Source organism: Symphalangus syndactylus, chromosome 12 (assembly GCF_028878055.3).
Source record: "Symphalangus syndactylus isolate Jambi chromosome 12, NHGRI_mSymSyn1-v2.1_pri, whole genome shotgun sequence".
NCBI classification, from domain to species: domain Eukaryota; kingdom Metazoa; phylum Chordata; class Mammalia; order Primates; family Hylobatidae; genus Symphalangus; species Symphalangus syndactylus.
Genome location: NC_072441.2, coordinates 48411479 through 48433890, shown reverse-complemented (window position 1 = coordinate 48433890; position 22412 = coordinate 48411479). Strand labels below are relative to the sequence as shown.

Below are 22412 nucleotides of genomic sequence, written 5' to 3'. Positions count from 1 at the left end.
GTCACCCTGACAGTTGTATTTTTCATGTCCCATCCACAAATTGGCAATCTGCTTTATATACCCATCCCCAGTGAGGAGCAGACACTAGAACATGGTCAGTATATCAAGGCAACCCTACCCACTGAGGCTTTCTGCCAGAGGGCCAGCTGTTCCTCTATTCTTATTGCCCCCATCCCACTTAAATCTGAAACACCGAAAATATCTATTAAAAAATACAGAGTTTTATATTTAAAACAAGAGGCTAATTTTCATTGTACAACATATAAAAGTGCTAGGAACTTTGGCATTCCATAAACAACTACTAAAATTAACTTAACTGAGAATTACCTAATGCGAGGATACACAGGCCAAGGATTGTATCTCTTCCCGACATGATTCCACTTAGAATTCGGTGGAGGGTGTCAACATCATTTATCAAAACAGATGCAAATAGGGAGTAGCACTCAGGTGTTTGAGGGATACATCGGTTAAATAAGGGAAATGACTTGCTAAAAACAGAAAAAAAAAGATGGCAAAAATGTTTACTTAACATTTATCTTTAAAAGATTTTATTTAACATTCTCAATAACCAAAAAAGCGTAAGAACTATAGTAATAGAGGGGGGTCTAGCATGCCATTTGCAGAGCACACCTTAGAAAGCCAGGCAGGTATGCTCTGCTACATCGATTAGTTGATGTTCTGAATAGGAAGTTGATTACGGGAACCCACAGAAACCAAAAACCTAAACTTGGGGAGCAACATTTTTAAAAATAAAAATTGCACATATTTAAGGTGTACAATGTGATGTTTTGGTATATATAAACTTCATGAAATGATTGCTACAGTTAAGCTAACGAGCGTATTCATAAATTCCCAGTTATCATATTTTGAGAACACTGAAGATCTGTTGTATCAAATTTCAAATATACAATACAGTATTATGAACTATAGTCACCATGCTCTACTCTATATATCTAGAATTTATTCATCCTATGTAACAGAAACCTGTATCCTTTGACCAACATCTCTCATTTCCCCTGCCCGCATCCTTGATAACCACAATTCTATTCTCCGTTTCCATGAATTTGACTTTTTTAGATTCCACGTACAAGTGGGATCATGCATGGGATTTGCCCTTATGTGCCTGGTTTATTTCACTTAACATAATATCCTCTGGTTCATCCATGTTGTTGCAAATAGCAGGATCTCTTCTTTTTCTAAGGCTAAATACTACTCTGTGGTATGTGTACATATACTACATTTTATTTATGGGGAAACCACTTTTTTTTTTTTTTTTTTTTGAGACGGGTTCTGGCTCTGTCACCCAGGCTGGAGTATAGTGGCTCGATCATGGGCCACTGCAACCTCCACCTCCAGGGCTCAAGCTATTCTCCCACCTCAGCCTCCTGAGTAGCTGAGACTACAGGCACGTGCCACCACGCCCAGCTAATTTTTGCATTTTTTGTAGAGACAGAGTTTCACCATGTTGCCCAGGCTGGGTAACATGAGCTCAAGCAATCCATCCGCCTTGATGTCTCAAAGTATTGGGATTACAGGCATGAGCCACTGTGCCCAGTGGGAACCATATTTTTTACTCTCCTGTCTTAGCCTTTCTTAGACACAAACTACCAACTCCAACAAAAGAATTTTATTTCTGTAAGGAACTATTAGGGATGTGAACTGGATGAGACAGAAGTTGTGTTAACGACACTATTAGCTTCATTCCGTCCTGTTTAGGAAGGCATATGAGGCTTGAGAGCCTTGCTATGAGCCGTGCTCAATAAATGGATAGTAAATGTATGATTGATGCTGCAGTTGATAACTGCCTTGGGTAGATGAGAAAGTTGACCTTTTTTTAGCCCCTTCCTGAAATGTAAAAAAGCCTAGAAATATGCATTCTAATGAATCTTCATGAGGCCACTGATACCTTCACAGGGTCCTGTTCTTTCTTTCCATGAACCCCAAATGGTGGAAATAATCCCAACCAAAGAAGTGTCAAATTATCTAAAAAGCTGCTCAAAACCCAATCACCAATCATTTTGTGCAATGTATAAGAAGGAAACAAAGGAGAACCCAAATGTTAAAAGATTTCATTGCCCTGAAGAAAAGAAATGACTTCCCAAGCTTCTAATGAAGCACAACATAGAACACATGGAAGAATCTTTCTCCAGAAGTCTCAATATTACAGAAACAGTTCCTGAGTCACTGGATAGTGGTTCAAGAGAATAGTAACACAAATGGTGTTTTTTGTAATTACATTTTTGAAGGAGTAATACATTCACGTCACTTAAATTCCAAAAGGTACAAGAGACCAAACAGCAAGAAATTGCCTTTCCTTGTCCCTGAGCTACTGAAGTACATTTCCTCACAGGCACCCATGATTTTTGGTTTCTTGCAAACCATTCTAGAGACTTTCATTAGCATATGTAAATATCATAGGAAGTTTAAATGGAATTTGCAGCTGAGCTCAAAGATAATAAATATTCTACTCCAAAATGAGACGCCAGACTCCACCATTCAGGGCGTGCCAAAAAAGAGGTGGGAGAAAAGTGGTTAGATTATTTTTAAACCCACATCCACGCTGAGAGCATAAAAGAGTTGGAAGTTGATAAGCAGAACATTTTTAAAAGTAAACTTTAAATTTCTGAATAATATTAGAGTTACAAAAAAATTGTAATGATGGTAGAGGGTTCCTCTGTGTATCCTTCACTCACCTTCCCCTAATGTGAACGTCTTGCATAACCATAGTATATTTGTGAAAATTAAGATTTAACATTGTCACTAAACTACTAACTAAACTACAGCCTTTATTTGGATTTCACCATAACATCCTTTTTCTATTCCAGGATCTAATTCAGGATAGCACATGGCATTTAATTGTCATGTCTCCTCTTTGGTCATGACAGTTTATGTTTTTTGTAGAGACAGAGTGTTGCTATGTTGCCCAAACTGGTCTTGAACTCCTGGCTCAAGCCATTCTCCCACCTCTGCCTCTCAAAGTGTTGGGATTACAGGTGTGAGCCACTGTGCCTGGCCTGTGACAAGTTTCTTAGTTTTTCCTTGTTTCTCATGACCTTGACATTTCTGAAGATTCATAGTCAGGTATTTTGTAAAATGTCCCTTCATTTGTAGAATTTCTCCATGTTTTCTCATGATTAGACTACAGTCAACAGGTTTTTGGGAGAGTGCCACAGAGGTGAAGTGCCTTTCTCATAGAATCCTATCAAGGAACATGACAACACTGGTGAAGTTGACCTTGATCACCTGGTTAAGGTGGTACCTGCTGGGTTTCTCCATGTAAAGTTGTTATTTTTCTCTTTTCCCTCTCTATTCCTTGGAAATGAGTCACTAAGCCTAGTCCACTCTCAAATGGAGAGAAATTCTACCTCTTGGAGGAAAAAGTAAAGATTTATCCCTTTCGCCCGGAGCAGTGGCTCACGCCTGTAATCCTAGCACTTTGGGAGGCCAAAGCGAGTAGATCACTTGAGGTCAGGAGTTTGAGACCAGCCTGGCCAACATGGTGAAACCCCGTCTCTATTAAAAATACAAAAATTAGCCAGGCGTGATGCTGGGTGCCTATAATCCCAGCTACTCAGGAGGCTGAGGCAGGAGAATTGCTTGAACCCAGGAGGCACAGGTTGCAATGAGCCGAGATCGTGCCACTGCACTCCAGCCTGGGCAACAGAGCGAGACTATTTCGAAAAAGAAAAAAAAAGACTTATCCTTTCCCCCCATTTATTTATTTATTCAATTATTTATTTATATCAGTATGGCCTCATCAACATTTATTCTTTTCTTTGGGTTATAATCTTAATTGTATTATTCAATCTATTCCAGCTTTGGCCACTACGAGGCATCTGTGTCCTTTTGACAAGACCTATTCTTTTTCTTTCTTGAGCACTTCCTTACTTTCTGATGCTACAGGATGATGACACCAGACGTAGCTGGTATTTTCCTTATCCAAGCCCTAGAACCTGGCATTTCTCCAAAGAACCCTTGAAGACCGATGATTAGAAACCATGATCTGGGTATTGGGTATGGTGGGGTATTACTGATTCTAGGCCTTATAATCGATTCTAGGCCTTATAATCGATCCTAGTATGTAATTTCAGAATTGCTAACCATTATACTGTATTGTTTAGGGAATTTTTTAAAAATGAAAAAAACAATTGTTAACCAGTAGCTGTTTGATAAACAAATGTACTATCTGGAGTACAGTGTTTATGTACAGTTCCTTTTGTCTTTAGCTTACAGTATCTAGTCACAAAGCTGTTTTCCAAAGTTACTCACATTAGCTCCTTATTAGTAATTTGTCACCCTCTACACTCTATCCTAAGATCTCCTGACATCTTGATTTTAATTTTTATTTGCATATAGTAAAATCTACTCTGCACAGGTGATGACAAGTACAGAGAATCATTGGAAGAGTAATTCTGAAGAGTGGAATTTTTTTTTTTTTTTACTAGACTTGTCATGTGACTCCATCCCCATTCCCAAGGGGAAGAGGGTAAAGGGTACTATTCCTAAGTCAGATGAGAAGGGTTTCATGGAAAACTCAGAGAGCTGAGGGAATCCCCTGGCTTAAGGTCTGAGCCACCCCAAGGAATCTGGAGGGTGAGCGGCTTTAACAGCAGAGCAGAGAGCTACAGCTGGGGAGTTAAGAGCCCCCAGGGCATTTGTCAGGGCAAAGGGTGCAGAGGGCTTCCTGGGGTCTAGTTGTGGGCTGCATGTGCACAAGTCCCAGTGATGGGTTGCCACTGATCGTGTCTAAGACAGCCCTGTAGAAGGCTGTGGGGACTTTGGCAGAAGGAGCTGGAGGTGGCTGCTCTCTGAGGTAGCCCCAGAGAACCTAAAACATGCCCATGAGGGAAAGAGCTGACCGGGACATCTCCCAAGCCCACAGAATGCTGGTACTAGTATCAGACAAGTAAATGTGTTCCTGCTACTCTTTTCTTCCTTCACTTTTGCTGCACCAGCCCCTTAGACAAAACCTGTTTTAGCAAGCTGGGAGGGGAGGGGAGGAATAAACAGAGGAGAAGAACAGCTGACTACAGCCTCCTTCCTGGACTGTGGCCTTCCCACTTGCTCCTGGGCCAAGTGTGCAGGGGGCAGAAGTCTGAACCTCCAATCAAGTGAGAAGTTTATCCCATTAGGCTGAATATTTTTGATTTTTTAAAAAAATGTTGAGACAGGGTCTTGCTCTGTCACCAAGGCTGGAGTGCAGTGGCATGATCACAGCTCACTATAACCTCAAACTCCTGGGCTCAAGAGATCCTCCCATCTCAGCTTCAGCTAGGACTACAGGCATGTTCCACTATGCCAATCTAATTTTTAAATTTTTTGTAGAGACATGGTCTCGTTATGTTGTCCAGGTTGGTCTTGAACTCCTGGCCTCAAGCAATCCTACAGCCCTGGCCTCCCAAAATGTTGGGATTGCAGGCATGAGCCACTGTGCCTGGTCTGGGCTGAACATTTTAATTATTGAATTGAAAGTGTCTGTCACAACTTAAAGTGACTCAGTATGTATTATCTAAAAGTTACCAGAGAAGCCTTGGGAATTGCCTGTGTTTTTATTCAGGGGCAGAAAAAACTAGTCTCATTGAATAAATTTAAAGAGACAGAGAAAGACAAAAATTAAATTACTTTCTGACTACATCCTGTAAGTCATGCTTGATGTAATGGTTATACAAGCAAATATATACCTAAATGTATATATTTATAGATTTATATATACTTATATTTTCCACTTTTTATGCAAAAGACAATATACTGCACACTGTTCTATTATTTTTTTTTAACTTAATACACTTCAGAATGTAAGGAATTCCTCTTATTTTTACTGAGGCAAAATTTATATACAATGAAATGCACTGATCTTAAACATAAAATTAGAGACTTTGATAAACATATACATCTATGCAACTACCATGCCTTTCGAGATTTAGAGTATTTCATTAGCTGGGGTAGGGATGCATCTTTTTTTTTAGGTGGAGTTTTGTTCTTGTCACCCAGGCTGGAGTGCAATGGCGCGGTCTTGGCTCACTGCAACCTCCACCTCCTGGGTTCAAGTTATTCTCCTGCCTCAGCCTCCCCGAGTAGCTGGGATTACAGACGCCCGCCACCACACCCAGCTAATTTTTGTATTTTTAGTAGAGACAGGGTTTCACCATTGTTTGCCAAGCTGGTCCTGACCTCAGGTGATCTGCCTGCCTCGCCCTTCCAAAGCGCTGGGATTACAGATGTGAGCCACCACGCCCGGCTCACAGGGATGCATCTTTAGGCCATGGCCTGAGGTTTCTTCACCACTTCTGCTTTTCTTCTTCCCATTAGCAAAGCTACTCAAACTTGCAGGAAGTCATTGGGTAAGCTGCCTGTATATTTAGATCACCATGTATATGGAATTCAGCTGAGCAAACCACGCGGTGACATGCACAGGCACCTATGTGGGAGGGTAGAACTAGAATTTACTGGGGGGAAAATATCCATGCCTTTTAGATTTTGAATACATGAGGGATTCAAAATACATTACCATGTTGAACACCAAAGTGAAAAAAGGTCTATTTGCTTATCTTCTGCAGTGCTTTTTCACTGCTCTTAAAAGCTTATACCTAGGTCCACAAACTTCTTGATATTTAGCCATTACTCTAAAACGGTATGTTATACCTCACATGACCGACAGACGAGGAAGACACAATCAGTTCAGTCAAAAAGAGGTATTTAGAAAATGTTCTTTGGCCCTATAGCCACCCTTCTCATGTTTTCCAGCTTTTCAGTCTTGGCACTGCTATTCCATGATAAATATGATCATTTTCACCTTAAACAAACACTTGCTTGTGCAGGAAAAGGGAATGGAGCCCTTGAGGCTATTTCTCTCTCTCTTTCTGTCCAAAAAAGGCCACTCAGTCAAGGGTTTTGTCTTTACTTGAAAAGTTAGTATTGGAAACATTTGCATTTAGGGTGAAAAGGACTAGGGCCGGCTTGAGAGTGAGAAGAAATGGTGCTATTATGACACAGGGTACGGAGACTCTTTCTCCCAGCTTGATGTGAGCCTAGGAAGGCCACTCACCAGTCAAAATAAAACCAAGTCTTGGCTCACACATAGATGCTGCTTGGGTTTGAATGCCAGCTTTTCCGTTTGCTGGATGTATGACCTTAAACCTTTCTGCATCAGTTTTCTCAGTTGTAAGATGGGATGAAAACGATACCTACAATATAGACATTTTCTGAGGCCCAAATTATGTTAAGGGTTTAGAAAAGTATCGAAAGCTCGATAAATGTTTGCTATTATCGTCATAAGTATCAAGATATAAGCTTCCTGTGGAATTACAGTTGCCATCCCATTTATAGTTAAGAAGAGAGTTTATCCAACTCTGGTTAAATTACAATCTTAAAAATTCCATTCCCTTTCAATTCCATCTGTAGTTACATCTACAGTTACAAATTGTGTTCTTAAAAAAGTCCTCCTCTCCAAGTGCTAGAGAATTTTCCTTCTACCTATTACTAAAACAGTCTAGTTTTTTTAAAAATTGGGTTCAGTATGTTTCATTAAGATGTGTTTATGATACCTTACATTTTACCAGAATGTAAAATATCATAAACACATTTACAATTACCAGAATTTAAAAAATAAGATATTATAGGCCAGGCGTGGTGGCTCATGCCTGTAATCCCAGCACTTTGGGAGGCCGAGGCGGGCGGATCACGAGGTCAAGAGATCGAGACCATCCTGGCCAACACGGAGAAACCCCATCTCTACTAAAAATACAAACATTAGCTGGGCGTGGTGGCATGTGCCTGTAGTCCCAGCTACTTGGGAGACTGAGGCAGGAGAATTGCTTGAACCTGGGAGATGGAGCTTGCAGTGAGCTGAGATCACACCACTGCACTCCAGCCTGGGTGACAAGAGCAAGACTCTGTCTCAAAAAAAAAAAAAAATTATAGAAAAATGAAATGGGTATTCTCCTCAGCAAATAGTTATCTCGTCCTTCAATTACTTACAACTTGGAGTATTTATTTTAGAAAAGAATATCACAAAATGGCTATTTTCTGCCTCCAATGTGATTTAAACCTTCTCAAGTCTTTTTGTGTTTGTGAGCACCTGCCAGTTCAGCATTTTTCAAGCTTCACTCGCAACCAGTTAGAAGACTATGAAATACATTATTTTTAAAAAGGCAACAGGAATAGTAACTAAGAGTATAAATCATATGTAATAAGGGTAAATGTTGTTTTGTGAGATTTCTAGTTTTGTTTTATATAGGTAAGGACATATGAAGGTATGTGCATACAGGAGTTGGGATGTAATAAATTTCTTACTGTAAGTCCCAAACAAGAGTTCAATAAACACCATCCTAGAGGACTGGAATAATGCTTTGTTTTAATTAAATCATCATTATTTCTCAGGGATTTTTCAGAGAGGTCTCCTACATTGTAAACATACTCACATTTTTCAAAAGAATGACAATTCAAAATCAATACAAGTTTTCCTTTAGTACATCTCAGCATCATAATGGTGGCAATAAACACTCATTGTATTTTTCCCCTTAGCCTTCTCCAAGGTATAAACATGAGCCATTCGCCGTGGCAATGCAACCACTGCTCCATCATTACAACTTTATTCTATAAATATTTGTAAGGTGCCTACCATGTGCCAGGTAGTACACTAATTTACAGGGGTGAATAAGACCTTGCAAGGAGCCCACCAAGTATACTCTTGATAAGGACCTGTGCTTTCTGTTTTCATTGAGAAGAAAGGTGTGGTGATCACTTGGCCTTGTCCATCTGGTCTGTTTCTTATGAAGATATCTAGAGCAATAAAAACTAACAAAGTCTAATTGTGATCAAAAGCCAAAAGTAAACGATTTCTTTCTTTTTTTTTTGAGACAGAGTCTCGCTCTGTCACCAGGCTGGAGTGCAGTGTCGCAATCTCGGCTCACTGCAACCTCCACCTTCTGGGTTCAAGTGATTCTTCTGCCTCGGCCTCCCAAGTAGCTGGGACTACAGGCACGTACCACCACACCCAGCTAATTTTTGTATTTTTAGTAGAGATGGGGATTCACCACGTTGGCCATGATGGTCTCCATCTCCTGACCTTGTGATCCGCCTGGCTTAGTCTCCCAAAATGCTGGGATTACAGGGGTGAGCCACCATGCCCAGCCAAAGTAAATGATTTCTACTTTGCAATAAATAGTTGGAGTAGAAAAAAATACACACTAATTTATAAAATCACCCTGTTAGTAATAATTCATGTTACTTCTTGCTAGCTGTAGTGTTCTTTGAAGACTATGTGTATTGCTGAGTTTTCTCCTTATTTAGCCTGATTTCTAATCCACTATCCATAGGCATACTGCAGATAGTCCCTCCATGTTTTTATCCCTGGCCTCCATAGACTGTAAGCTCCCTGCAGGCAGGGGCTCTTCTGATATCTCCTTCCCACAATGCCTAGAAGAGTAACAGATGCACACCAAGTACCCAGTAACTTTTGTTTAGGGTTAAGGAAAAAGTATGGAAGCTTTTACCTTGGAGGAACTGGTAGCCTGGGACACAGTGAGTCTGCTTTTGGACTGTGGGTGTAGTTGAAGGAATTCAAACTATAAACACACAGGAAGGACCCTGGAAGCAGAACACACAGACATTATACCTTCTTTCCAGGTGAGTCAGTAAGGAAACCACAGCCATGTTACAAAACCAGAAAGGAGAAAGAATCAACTACAAGGTCTATGGGTGACAGAAACACAAAAATAATAGGCATACAATCTGAGGTCTAGTGAGGGCCTCTCTTCCTTACTTTCTCTTCAAAACCCCAAATTCAAAACTAAAAGTTATATGATTGGTCCTAAAATAATCTGAAGCATATTTGAAAACAATTTCTTGTAGAAGCTTGATAGTTTAAACCTGGCTTTGCAAATAATTTTTAAAAGTCTGGCAAACCATTTCTCAGGCAGATAAAATTCTAAACAGTGGACCCAGGACAAGGTATTTTAGTTATACAAGTGCTTCTGGTACAACTTGTGATATCCCATTGCTCAGTGGAAATATCTATTGGCCCCGAAAATCTCATGAAAAGACCAATCTGTCGGCAATTCTACCCGCAGCCTGCACGTACATCTCTAGGACCGGAAGTGCCCACGAGCATGGAGCTCTCTGACTTCCTTCTGACCCCGCCTTTGGGTCTCAAACATGGGCTGTCTCCTCTCTCTCTCTGTGGATGACCATTCCCCTGCAGTGGCAGGGAGCATACATGGAATAGCTAGGGCTTCAGATAAATCCAGATAGAACAAAAATAACCTGAACAAGCTCAAGAGAAAATGCTTACGGCCTTTCCACACAAGAAGAGGCACCCACAAGGAAGTAAAACTTCCAGCTTTCCAGAGAAAGCAGGGTCAGGATAAATGATCTCATCTAGGTCCCCACAGCTTACCCCATCATGGGGAAAAGAACAAACCAGGCCTCAGTGCTTACCACTGGTGTTTGCAAAGAGCTGGACCTCTTCCAGGGAGTCAAGCTGCTCTTCCGGGCAGCTGGATACACAGAGGGCCATGCGGTTGAGCCGCGTACCTTTGACTTCCAGGTTGCAGGAATTCATAAAGAACACGTGTCTAGGAAATAGATGAAACAGAAGAATGTGTTAGAGCATTGCCTCTCACTGGTCTTAATGGTGGGCCTTAAAAAATATTCACATGCTATCAAATGCAGGGATCACCGAGGCACACTTTCATAATTGTTTCAGCATAATTGAACATTTATGATGCCTACTGGTGGTCATCCATGAAGCTGTGCAGCTTGGAAACTATCTAAAAACATTAACAAAGCTTTATTTCTCCAGATTTAGTGTTGTCTAGGGGATAACACTAGGGAGTTATCTGAGAAAATCTGAGGAAAAGAAGCGATTGATGAAACTGTCCATTGATCGCTAGATCAGGCCAATGCACAAACTATTCAATGGACTCCACGGAGAACACATTTGTACGCAAGAGTGTTCAAATATGCTTCAGAGAATAACTGAACACAGGGAAGTGAGAAGTGGAAAGGAGGGGGCCAAGGCTGGGAACCAAAGGCTTGTCTTTCCCCCTTTCTCCCAGGTTGAGAGCCAGGACACTCAGGAGAGCCCTCCTGCAGCTCCCCAGGGGCAGCATAGAGGGGGGACAAGAACGAAACTGGTGTTGCCATCAGCAGGTTATGCGCTAGCAGCCACAGCTTCCAGACCCTTGCCCACCACTTATCCAGGCTTCGAGACTCCAGGAATGGCAGAAGAAGACCCTGTAGGCTGCCCTCTATGGGAGAGACCTTGAGAAGGGGTCCCAGAAGGTTTTTTTCCCTCCTGTTGGGGATGGGAGAAACGTGGTGCAATAGGAGATGAGGAACAGATTTCCTGGGTGTGTGATACACACATTTTTGAAAAAGTTTAAAAATTGTGTTAAAATATACATAAAATTTACCATCTGAATCTTTCTTTTTTTTTTTTTTTTTTTGAGACAGAGTCTTGCTCTGTCACCCAGGCTGGAGTGCAATGACATTGCCACCTCTGCCTCCCAGGTTCAAGTGATTCTCCTGCATCAGCCTCCCGAGTAGCTGGGACTACTGGTGCCCACCACCACACCTGGCTAATTTTTGTATTTCTAGTAGAGACGGGGTTTCACCATGTTGGCCAGGCTGGTCTTGAACTCCTGACCTTATGGATCTGCCTGCCTTGGCCTTCCAAAGTGCTGGGATTACAGGCATGAGCCACCGCGCCCAGCCCCATCTGAATCTTTCTAAGTGTACAGTGACATTAGTATATTCACATTGTTGGGCTATCATCACCACCATCCATTCACAGAACTCATCTTCCCAAACTGAAATCTGTACCCATTAAACATAGGTTCCCACCCTCTTTTCCTCCAGCCCTTTGCAATCGCCATTTTACTTTCTGTTTCTAGGAATCTGACTACTTTACGTATCTCATATAAGTGGAATCATACAATGTTTGTATTTTTGTGACTGGTTTATTTCACTTGGCATGACATCCTCAGGGTTCATCCCTGTTGTAGTATGTGTCATAATTTCCTCCCTTTTTAATATTTCATTGTAATGTACATATCACATTTTGATTATCCATTCAACCATTGATGGACACTTGAGTTGCTTCTACCTTTTGGCTTTTGAGAATAATGGAATGTATACTTACTTCAACCAGGAATGACTGTTTGTTGACACTGCATTATGAACACAATGTGAAATGGGAGCACATGGGCATCTAAGTCACCCTTCCTCCTCCTGTCTTCTTTGTAAGTGGCTCTACGAGTGCAGGAGAAAATGCCCCCTAATTAGTCCATGCCCAGAAAGAGCAAGAGCCCCCTTAGGAGCAACACACAGGAAGATAAAAGGCTTAGTCTGAGATTTGTATTTGGTGACTCCAAACTATATTCAGGATTTATTTAGATCCTTAGGATTTCTCTTCTAGGAGCTACTTTTATTATTGAGTCTTAAAAATCCTTTTTTGGCCAGGTGTGGTGGCTCACGGCTGTAATCCCAGCACTTTGGGAGGCCAAGGTGACAGATCACAAGGTCAGGAGACGGAGACCATCCTGGCTAACACAGTGAAACCCCGTCTCTACTAAAAATACAAAAATTAGCCAGGCATGGTGGTGGGTGCCTGGAGTCCCAGCTACTTGGGAGGCTGAGGAAAGAGAATCGCTTGAACCCGGGAGGCAGAGCTTGCAGTGAGCTGAGATCTCCCCACTGCACTCCAGCCTGTGTGACAGAGTGAGACTCTGTCTCAAAAAAATAAAAAATAAAAATAAATAAAACATAATTTTTTTGTTCTGTCATGTGAAGCAAGAGCTAAAATCTTAAAAATTCTTACAAGGCAGTCTCCATCTTAGAAGCTCATGGTCAGGGATTTCTCTCCCCTCCAGGGGATTCCCATCTCTTCTCTCCCCTTTCTGTTTCCCTGTGGGAGGTGGGGTAAGGGAGTGGGGGGAAGAATGCAACATCACAGTGCCATAGCTGGGGCAGGGGTGGGACACAGGTCCCCAGCGTTCCAGGTGGCATTCGGGTATTTCCACGTAGAAACAATGTGTGGATGATGTAGGGTTCAAACATACACGATTGGTAACATTCTGATTCATTATGGAGAATAATAGCAGCAATTAACGTTTATTATACTTTAGCTCATGCAGTGTCTCATGGATCCTTAAAACAACCTTGTGAGGTAGGTATAATAACTAGTTTAGAGAGATGAAAACTAGGCTTTGAGAGGTTAAGTACTCTGCCCAAGATCACACAGCTGAAAAGTAGCATGGGCTGAATTTGAACTTAGGACTATGATTCTAAAACTTGTACTCTTACCTGTACTACACCCAGCCTTCCTTTTTATGAAATAGGCTGACAGAGTTTTGAATGGGAAAAGTTTCCAGGCTCTAAATGATGAATTTATACAAAGTTTTGAGGTACAGCTCCTTACAGACTGGGGACTTACTTAGATACTTACTTTTTTAGGGTCATGTCCTGCCCTGAAAGGGGGGCCCCTTCCACGGGGGAGTTCTTCTTGCCACACACATTGCCAAAGCTGTCATAGCCGAAGAGGAGTCTTCCTGCGGCTCCAGCCACCACCGAGTAGCCCATGATAAACACCTGGCAAAACCGGGGGCATATGAGAGCCTGGCCAAAGAGCTGAGTGTACGATGCCCCACACCCCTGCAGATGCTGATATAAAATGGAGCCTGGTGGAATGTGAAGCTCTCCAGCATCACACCCCTTCGCTCCATCAGTAACAGTGTCAGCAACTCCAATCTATCAGCATCCTGCTCCTGTGCTACTTATACATTTACGTAGAGAGAGAATCTAATCCACTGAAACAGATTTCTCTCCATTCTTACCTCTTTGTGCTTTTTAACCTTTTCCTTAAGAATCTATCATTTTTCTTTTTGGTCTAACTTTACTGGGACAATTCAATTTTTCTTCCCTTGAGGTTCTTGCTTTATTTAAGTGCTTCAGGGCTATGCTAATTCTTTCCCCGAGGTTTTTTTTTTTTCTACTACTTTTTTTGTTTTTCTTTTCTTACTTTTAGGGGATTCTGCAGAAGCAACACAGTTGATATGTACTGAAACACTGTTCACAAATCTGCAAATAGTGTTTTGGAGTAACTGCTTAAGACATACAAAATAAAGAACCACAGGAATTCTGTTGGACAAGAACATCTTGCGATCTATCATCATTTTTATCCACTCTCATAGTGAATGTGGAATATTTGAAATTTCAGTTCAAACAACTGTGCCATTAATATATACTGACAGGCTCTCTGCCAAGATTGAATATGTATCTTCCCATAATGCAAACTTAGTAAGTTTCCCAGTACTGTATACAATATATAGGATAACATTTAATACTCTATATTGACAAGTTCATTCCAGGAGAACAGATACAATACACTATTCATTAATATATAGTATTGATACCTTATGCTGCAAAGGTACATTGTCCTAAATTCAAATACCTTCTAGACATTCTGCATTTATTACTAATTTAGAAATCAAAATAACAAACATTCTTCAAGTGCCCAGTGTGTGCTTGAGACTTTGTTACTGGGAGACACAGGAATGACCAGAACCTACTCCTTGCCCTCCAGGAACCCAGCCTAGAATGCAAGCAGGACTTACGGGCTGCAGACCTCCTGGGGAAGGAGGCTCCCTGTCCTTCCCCACTCTCCAAGATCCTAAGTCTAACTGGTCAGATTCTAGAATGAATGGGTCACCTTTGCTAGTAGTGTGTGTCACTCACCCTTTACCTAAAGGCTGTGGAGTAGGTGTGACTCTGTTTGCCAATGTGGCTGGCATGGCAAGCTGACTGCGCCTTGACATGCTTGTCTTGTCCTTTCGAGTTGGAGTGTAGTAAGGTCTTGACTGTGTTTGGACTTAGAGGGAGGAAAGGGGTCATGTGCTTCTGCCCAGCTCACCAGTAATCAAATAACAAAGTGATGTCTTCCATTTACCATCATTTTTTCCTTTGGAAAGCCTGTGGTGAAGAATGGAAAGTTTTTCCGGGTGGGAGAGGTGGGAGTGGTTTTTGAGGATTCCTGAGTCCCTGCTAATAAAACAATGACTTTATGATTATTATTTTTTGTTTTGTAGAGACAGGGTCTCACTTTATTGCCCAGGCTGGTCTTGAACTCCTGGCTTCAAGGGATCTTCCTGCCTCGGCCTTCCAAGAAACTACTACTATAAACCTTCATTGTCCTAATTTCAAACATACAATTGCGATTCTATATGAAAGGTGATACAGGAGTGTGTACACTGGTCTAGTGGGGCCACCAAGGTAGTCACTGTCAACTGTGCCTGCAAAATCAGGAAAATGGAATCTTGAGGGATGAATAGGAAAAGGCAGGGTGGGAGAGGATACTGGAGGGGTAAGTAGAGGCAGAGATAGTTCAGACTTTGAGACTTGTGCTTAATGTTCCTTGTGCTTAATGCAAATATAAACACAGGCTGGTGCTGCATTTGCAAGAACCATATCTGCTTATAACTTCAGCTCCTTCCCCCAAGCCTTTGTCCAGCCCTAACTCAGGGCACACCATCACCAGTCAGGACATCTGTCACAAGACCTGAAAGCCGAACAACGGAGGCAGAAAAAAAAAATCCAAAAACAAAATACTCCTTGCTCTGTTTTAAATACCTGCGAATAAAAAATGTTGCAAAAGATGCTAAAAGCCAGTGAGCTAAGGACTCTGACTCTAAAAACAGAATGCCATAATGAGAACTTGGATATATTAAAACCTTCAGACTTATTTTGCAAATGAAATGTAATTTTAAAGCAGTTTCCAGCTCCATGCCACCTCTCAGCCGGTTCACAATTCTTCAGGCTGTGATAGGTCATCTACAAAGCCCAGGATTCTCAGCTGCTGGGGGGAGAGTTTGGTAGTGAGGTTCTAAGTTGAAGCTGTGGAGGGGCTAATTCAGATCATTAAATCACAATAACAGCTTGAGGTCAAAGCTGCCAGGCACAAGGCAGGCCAGCTGCTCCCTGCATTTATACAACAGCAGTCTCAAATAAAAACACCAACCATCTGTGAAGTTAAGCAGAAGGTATTGTAGGTGCACTGTCTCTCCCAGCTCCTACGGGAGAGTTCCAACGTAAGCAACAAAAAACATCTGATTATGTGTTTCAGACCTAACCTTCCACTGTGCCTGTAACCAAGCCTGTCTATGTGAAACAAATTCTTTTCTCACTTGGAAAGAAGAACAAACATGATCTTTTAGGGCCTATTCAGATGAAATTCTTTTCAACAAAGGTAATTACTATCTGGTAGTTATTACCCTGCTCTATAAATTAATCATTTACCATGCAGCAAATAGCATGCCTTAGCCTGGCATGGATGATTTCGTGAAAGTGGCCTTTGAAAATGTCAGGTGAGACGTTTTCTGCTGTTACCTACAATTCTAAGGTTAAGTATAAAAGCAGCAAGATTCGGCTTCCAACAGACTCTCTCAGGATTATAACCGCACAGCCTGATGGAGTTTACCAGCAATCATACATAATCTCGAAATTAGAGTGGGAAAAATCATTCCTTGTTAGCTATGGTTAACAGTATTGGCTGCTAAACACAACATATCTCGTGTGTGTGTGTGTGTGTGTGTGTGTGTGTGTGTGTGTGTGTGTGTGATGGTCAGCTAAAGGAAATGCAATTTATTTCTAGGCTTACCCTGGCTTTTCCTTTGTTAAAGGTGCACCAAAAGCTTGAGGAATATTTGATTTGGGGGTGTGGCAGATGGTAAAAGAACTTCTGTTCAGTAAGTTCGGATGGTAAAAGGAGACACATTGGCCTTACTAAATAGCAATCACATTGCAAACTGTTAATTCCCATTTCCTAATGGAGTCACCCCTTAGAACATGGCCTGGAGCAAAAAGCCTTTCTAGCGAGTCTAGGACAAGAATTCTCCCGAGTACTAACTGATGTTTATTGTGGGTTAACGGCAGAAGTCTCTCACTGCACACCAACTACGATTTACATTTGGGACAGTTATTTCCAGACGTGCACACACACTCTGGTCTCTTTCCTACCAAGCACCCACACTTACCAAACCAGTCCAAAAGAGAAAGAACAGGAATAACCATGCCGTATCGGTGCATTTCCTATAAATCTGGGGTCGCCACTCCCTTTGCCTAGGGGCTCCTTCTGCAGAAACCTTCCAGAAAAAGGGAGAGTTGAGAAAAAGAAGATAAACAAGTGGACTCAACCTGGAAACCGAACCCAAATCTACTCGAAGAGTGGTCAAAGTAACCAATCTTTTTCTAAATTTTTAAAATTAATTATTATTATTTTTTTACGTGGCCACCAGAAGCTCTTTCACACAGCCTTTGAAACACCTGCTCTGTGTGGAGCGGATGTTAAGCCCCCTGCCGCCAAGTGCTTACCTGGAGGTGCACCTGAGGGCGAACCCAAGTTTGCGCCCCGCGGCCCGCGTCTCCCCCGCCTCCGCCCCAGCACTGGAGCAGGGTCCGGGGTACTCCCCGCCAGGTGGCCCCAAGGTACTAAGCGGGGGCGTGATTCCCGAGGCGCGGGAAAAGCGGAAGCGTCCGGCAGGGCAGGTTGCGTGCAGGAGGGAGACCCGACCCTTCCCCGGGGCTCCTCCCCCGAGGGCCGAGGCTGCGAGCGCTTACCAGGTACTCGGCGCCCAGGCAGTGCATCGTGCGCTCGCCGGCGGGGGCAGGTGACTGGGAGCCGCCGCCGCCGCCGCCACCGCCTCCCGTACGCCGAGACGCAGCGTCCGCGAGCCGGGGCTGGGGCTGGGGCCGGGGCCGGGGCCGGGTCGGGGAGGGGCGGGCACGGCGCAGCACCGCCTCCTGTTCGCCTCTGCGCCTGGCCCGGTGACTGCAGGCGCTGCGGTCCACTGGGTCCGCCTCTTCCCGGCATGGGTTTCTGCCCAGCTCACCCGCTGTCAGCTGGGGTCCTGCTCTGGTGGGAGGAAGAGGCTCAGACGCTTCGCTGCCCTCTCGCCTCAACCACCTCGAGGCAGCGTCTCCCAGGATGTGCACTTTGACGACTAAAGCTGAGCCGGCGCCGCCACGACCTTGGGCGGGTGGTCGGCCTCTGCCCTGAGCAGGAAGTAGAAAGTCTCAGCAGACCCTTCCTGAGGGCCGAGCAACACTGTAGTGGTGTATTCCACATAGCAAACAGGTAAGCAGCATTTACTGTGTGCTGGATTCTGTTCTCACTGCTATTGTTATTCCTAATCTACGGAGGAGGGAAACTGAGGCACGGCCAGCGGTGATGCAGCTTGTTCGAGGAGACACAGTAGGTTGTGGAGGCAGGAGTCGAACCCAGACACTCCGGGAGACCGGCGCTCTCGAGGTGGTTTACTCTGACTTCTCTCCCACCTTGCCTCAGGACAATCATTGCCTGACTTCGCAATTGAAATGGTAGTGTCCACTGAAGCGACTGGTAGCATAGTTTTCCGGGTAATACCAGACCAGCGCAAAAGCACTGTTGGGGTGAGGAATTTAAAAAACGAAAAACAAAAAAAACTGCAGGCCGACCTCCCCCCACCTCCTCTCAATCAAGCCTCTACCCTTCCCCCTGCCACCCTCAGGGTTGCTAGGTTAATTGCTTCCTTTAGGTGCTGCTTCTCCCTAAGGGTAGAAACCTAACTGGAGGAAAGATCTGGTAAGTGGCAGAAACTGGGAATGATAGACAGTGGTTCTCTGGTGCCAGCGATTTCCTTCTGGGCTCACACCGCCCTCCCACTGCAAACTCACTGGGCCTTCCTGGATGCATGTTTATCAGACAGAGTAGGTGAAACCCCAGGGGAACATGAATTCATAGGACAAAGAATTAGACACTGGAGGAGTGCAACTACTGTTAAAAGACCGCAGTTGAATAACATAGGCCATCTGAAACTGATCAGTAGAGCAGATGGACCAAGATTTTTAAATAAGCATGATAAATTTATTTAAAATGAGTTATGATGTTAGCAATATGAATCAGGAAAAAATATGAAACTAAAACAGATATTAAGCATAAAAATAATTAGAATGAATATTGATGCTATGTATTAGTAATGTGCAATAGTCTAAAAGATGCAGCTGACGATGAATTAGTAATTGGAAGAGCATTTTCAGCAAACCTCCAGAGGCAGTAGAAAAAGTTTTATAAAACAAGTTAGCTTATTTGTAAATTTTCTAGCTTATACCTAGGATAAAACTAGAACAGAAAGGAAGAAATATAAAAACAGAGAAGGGGAAATATTTGAAGATATAATGGAGATAAATTTCAAGGTAGAAAAAAACCTTCAGATTGAAAAGGTTTATCTCAAGCAAAATATTTCTATATGTAAGTATTTAAAAGCATAACTTTAAACTTATTTTCTGTTAAGCCATATTGTCATTAGAATGTGAGAATGTATTAATAATAAAAATATTCTTATGAAAGATTCATTTGAATGACATTCTTGGAGGATGTAATCAAACAAGAGTAACAAATTCAGGAGATGATACAATAGATATAGCATGAGAGTGGCCAAATATTTAGGCTGAATTTATTGTTGTGTTAGAAAAAAGGCTAGGAACCATCCAAGTGTCCAGGAACTGGTGGGTGGCTATACATAACTGTGATGCATCTATACAATGAAATACAACTAAGCATTAAGAAGGAACAAACTTCTTATATATGCAAAAACATGGATGATCTCAAATGCATGTTAAGGGAAAAAAAAGTCAGATATAATGAGCTACTCTATGATTCCATTTATGTGACATTCTGGAAAAGGCAGAAAATAGATCAATGGTTGTCAGTTGCTGGGGGTGAAGGGAATCTGGAGAAACTTTCTGAAGTGATGGAAATATTACATTATCTTGAGAATAGTACTGATGACCCAGTGGTATCTGTTTGTCAAAATTCGTAGAACTGTACACTAGAAAAGGTGAATTTTATTGTATGTAAACCGTATTTCATTAAACCTGACTTACAAAAACTCTTTTTAACAGTCTAGAAACAAAGAACAGTATATTTGTAATGACGCAGACCTAAAATTATAGACAATGTCAATATTGTGAGGGGTGTGGGGCTCAGGAATGAGAGGCCAAAATGATAGGACAGTGATCTAAAATAGTGCCATTCAAAGGGTGGTTCACAAAAATTAATGGTTCTCAGAGAGATAAGGAGCTTGTACCAGCATGCATATCAGCTCTTTGATTCAGCTGACACTTTCGTTGCAAGACTTCCTCAATGAAGGAAGCTGTGTGTTGATTTACATTCAGGCTCAAATCTCATTCTGGAATGGATGAGATAAGTAACCCAGTACTACTTAGAGTACTTAGAGTAGTACTGGGTTAAATTACTATCATATGGGAGAAGACAAAAAAATTGTTAACTTTAATAAATCAATAAAGATAAATATTTGTGAATGTAGGTCTTAAGGGTAACTACCATTAAAAAAGAATAAAACATAACTTTTAAAGCAGTGGAAGAAAATTTTATTGAATGAAAGGCAAGAGAGCAGAGGAAAAAGAAATAAAAAGAAAGTGCAATAATTAGAATATATGAAATTTGATAGCAGAAATAAAATTACTAATAATAATTTTTACTTTCAGAGTAAGTATGTTCCAGATACTTTTCTGGGTGTTTCTTATTTGATCCTCATAATAACCTTATGAGGAAGGTACTATCACTTTCATCATCCTCATTTTATAGATGATGAAACTGAGATTAATTAACTTGCTAGAAAGTGGCAGAACCAAGGCCTGAACCCAGGTGGTCTGGATCTAGAACCCATAATTAGAACTGTACTTAGAGCTATTCTATGCTGCCTCCTAAATAGAGCAGCAATTACAATAAACGTAAGTGGCTTAAACTAACCAATTAAAAAAAACAGTCTTTCAAATTGAATGAAAGCAAGGGATTCAGCAATATGTTTTCTACAAGAAACTTGTGTAAAACAAATAGACACTAAAAGGTTAAAAGGCTTGAAAAGGATATAGTGCAAACATGAACCAAAGAAAGCTCATGTAGTAATTTTAAAACCTGACAAAATAAAAGTTAAGATAGAAAGTTCATAAGGGAGGTCATAAATGTGCCCAACAATACAGCTTTAATATTTATTAAGCAGCAGCTAACAGAAGTTTAGGCAGAAACAGATAAATTAGAATTATAGTTGGAGATTTTTAACTAGTTCCTCTCAGTATCCAATAGATCAAGTAGACAGTAGATACTTCCTCTCCTCTCCCAACACACATACACACAGAAAACAAATATACAAGGTCTGGACAATTTAATTAATAAACTTGAGCCATTAGATATTTATAACTCATATACATTTCCATCAAACAGTGAATACATGTTCTTTTCAGGTACATGTGAAACATTAAAGTAAAAACATAAACTGTGTATTAGATCTTAAAGGAAGGCTCAATAAATTTCACAGTGCAATCAAATTAGAAGTAATGAATAACAGTATGTGTGGTGGACAGATTTTAAGGCCCCTGTGATTTCCACCTCCTGGTGTTTACACCCTTATGTAGTTCCCTTCTTTGGATAGGGGTGGGACCTGTATCTTTCAACCAATTATGATGGTTAATTTTGTGTATTATTTTGAATAGGTCAGCCATAGGGTATCCAGATATTTGGTCAAACATTATTCTGGGTATTTCTGTGAGTGTGTTTCTGGATGAGATTAGCATTTAAATTAGTGGACTGGGTAAAGCAGCTTTCCCTCCCTAATGTGTGTGGGCCTCATCCAATCAGTTGAAGGCCTGAATAGAACAAAAGGCTGACTCCATCCCCCTAGTAAGAGGATTCTCCTGCCTGATGGCCTTAGAACTGGGATATTGGCTGTCCGTCTACAGCATCCTACTGGTCTTTGGACTTGAACTGGAACATTGACATTTCCTGGTTCTACAGCAGCTTCCAGCCTTTGGACTTAAATTAGAACACTGGTTTTGCAGATTTTGGACTTGCCAGCCTCCATAATCCCATGAGAGTCAATTCATTATAATAAATCTCTTTATAATATCTATCTGTCTATCTAGCTTAGCTATCAATCATCCATCCATCCATCCTATTGGTTCTCCTTCTCTGGAGACCCCTAATACACCAAAAAAATACGGTAAATGTGATGGAAAGTCATTCCCATGATTACATGACATTAAGAAAGAAAGAGAACCCAGTTAGATTGTGCCCAGACTCCTGACCAACAGAAACTATAAGATAATAAATGCATGTTGTTTTAAGTCACTACATTTGTGGTAATTTTTCATGTACAATAAATAATACAGCAGATGTATTAGTTCATTCTTGCATTACTATAAACAAATACCCGAGACTGGGTAATTTATAAAGAAAAGAGTTTTAATTGGCTCACAGTTCTGCATGCTATACAGGAAGTTTAGTGGCTTCTGCTTCTTGGGAGGCCTCAGGAAACTTACAATCATGGTGGAGGGCGAAGAGGAAGCAGGCATGTCTTACA

At 41.7% G+C, this 22412-nt stretch overlaps 1 protein-coding gene and 1 long non-coding RNA gene across 9 annotated transcripts in view; one reads left to right on the top strand and one right to left on the bottom strand.

Moving 5' to 3' along the window:
* The window catches only part of SLC44A3 (solute carrier family 44 member 3), a 75991-nt gene extending 58245 nt beyond the window's left edge, over nt 1-17746 (bottom strand). For 2 of the 6 annotated variants that reach the window (XM_063625556.1, XM_063625557.1), the window contains exons 1-6: nt 17614-17746; nt 17031-17138; nt 13448-13590; nt 10438-10574; nt 9495-9588; nt 328-488 (exon numbers count right to left, since the gene is read on the bottom strand). In XM_063625556.1, coding sequence (XP_063481626.1) covers nt 328-488; nt 9495-9588; nt 10438-10574; nt 13448-13590; nt 17031-17138; nt 17614-17640 — 670 coding nt within the window. In that variant the 5' untranslated portion in view covers nt 17641-17746. Of the gene's footprint in view, nt 1-327; nt 489-9494; nt 9589-10437; nt 10595-13447; nt 13591-17030; nt 17139-17613 lie in introns of those variants that run through there. The other 4 variants (XM_063625558.1, XM_063625559.1, XM_063625560.1 and 1 more) reach the window with 4 other exon arrangements.
* Nucleotides 17747-17853: 107 nt separating this feature from the next.
* Nucleotides 17854-22412, top strand: part of LOC134734122 (uncharacterized) — a 194889-nt gene continuing 190330 nt past the window's right edge. For 2 of the 3 annotated variants that reach the window (XR_010117484.1, XR_010117486.1), the window contains exon 1: nt 17856-18130. This is a non-coding gene — a long non-coding RNA (uncharacterized lncRNA). Of the gene's footprint in view, nt 18131-22412 lie in introns of all 3 variants that reach the window. The other variant, XR_010117485.1, reaches the window with a different exon arrangement.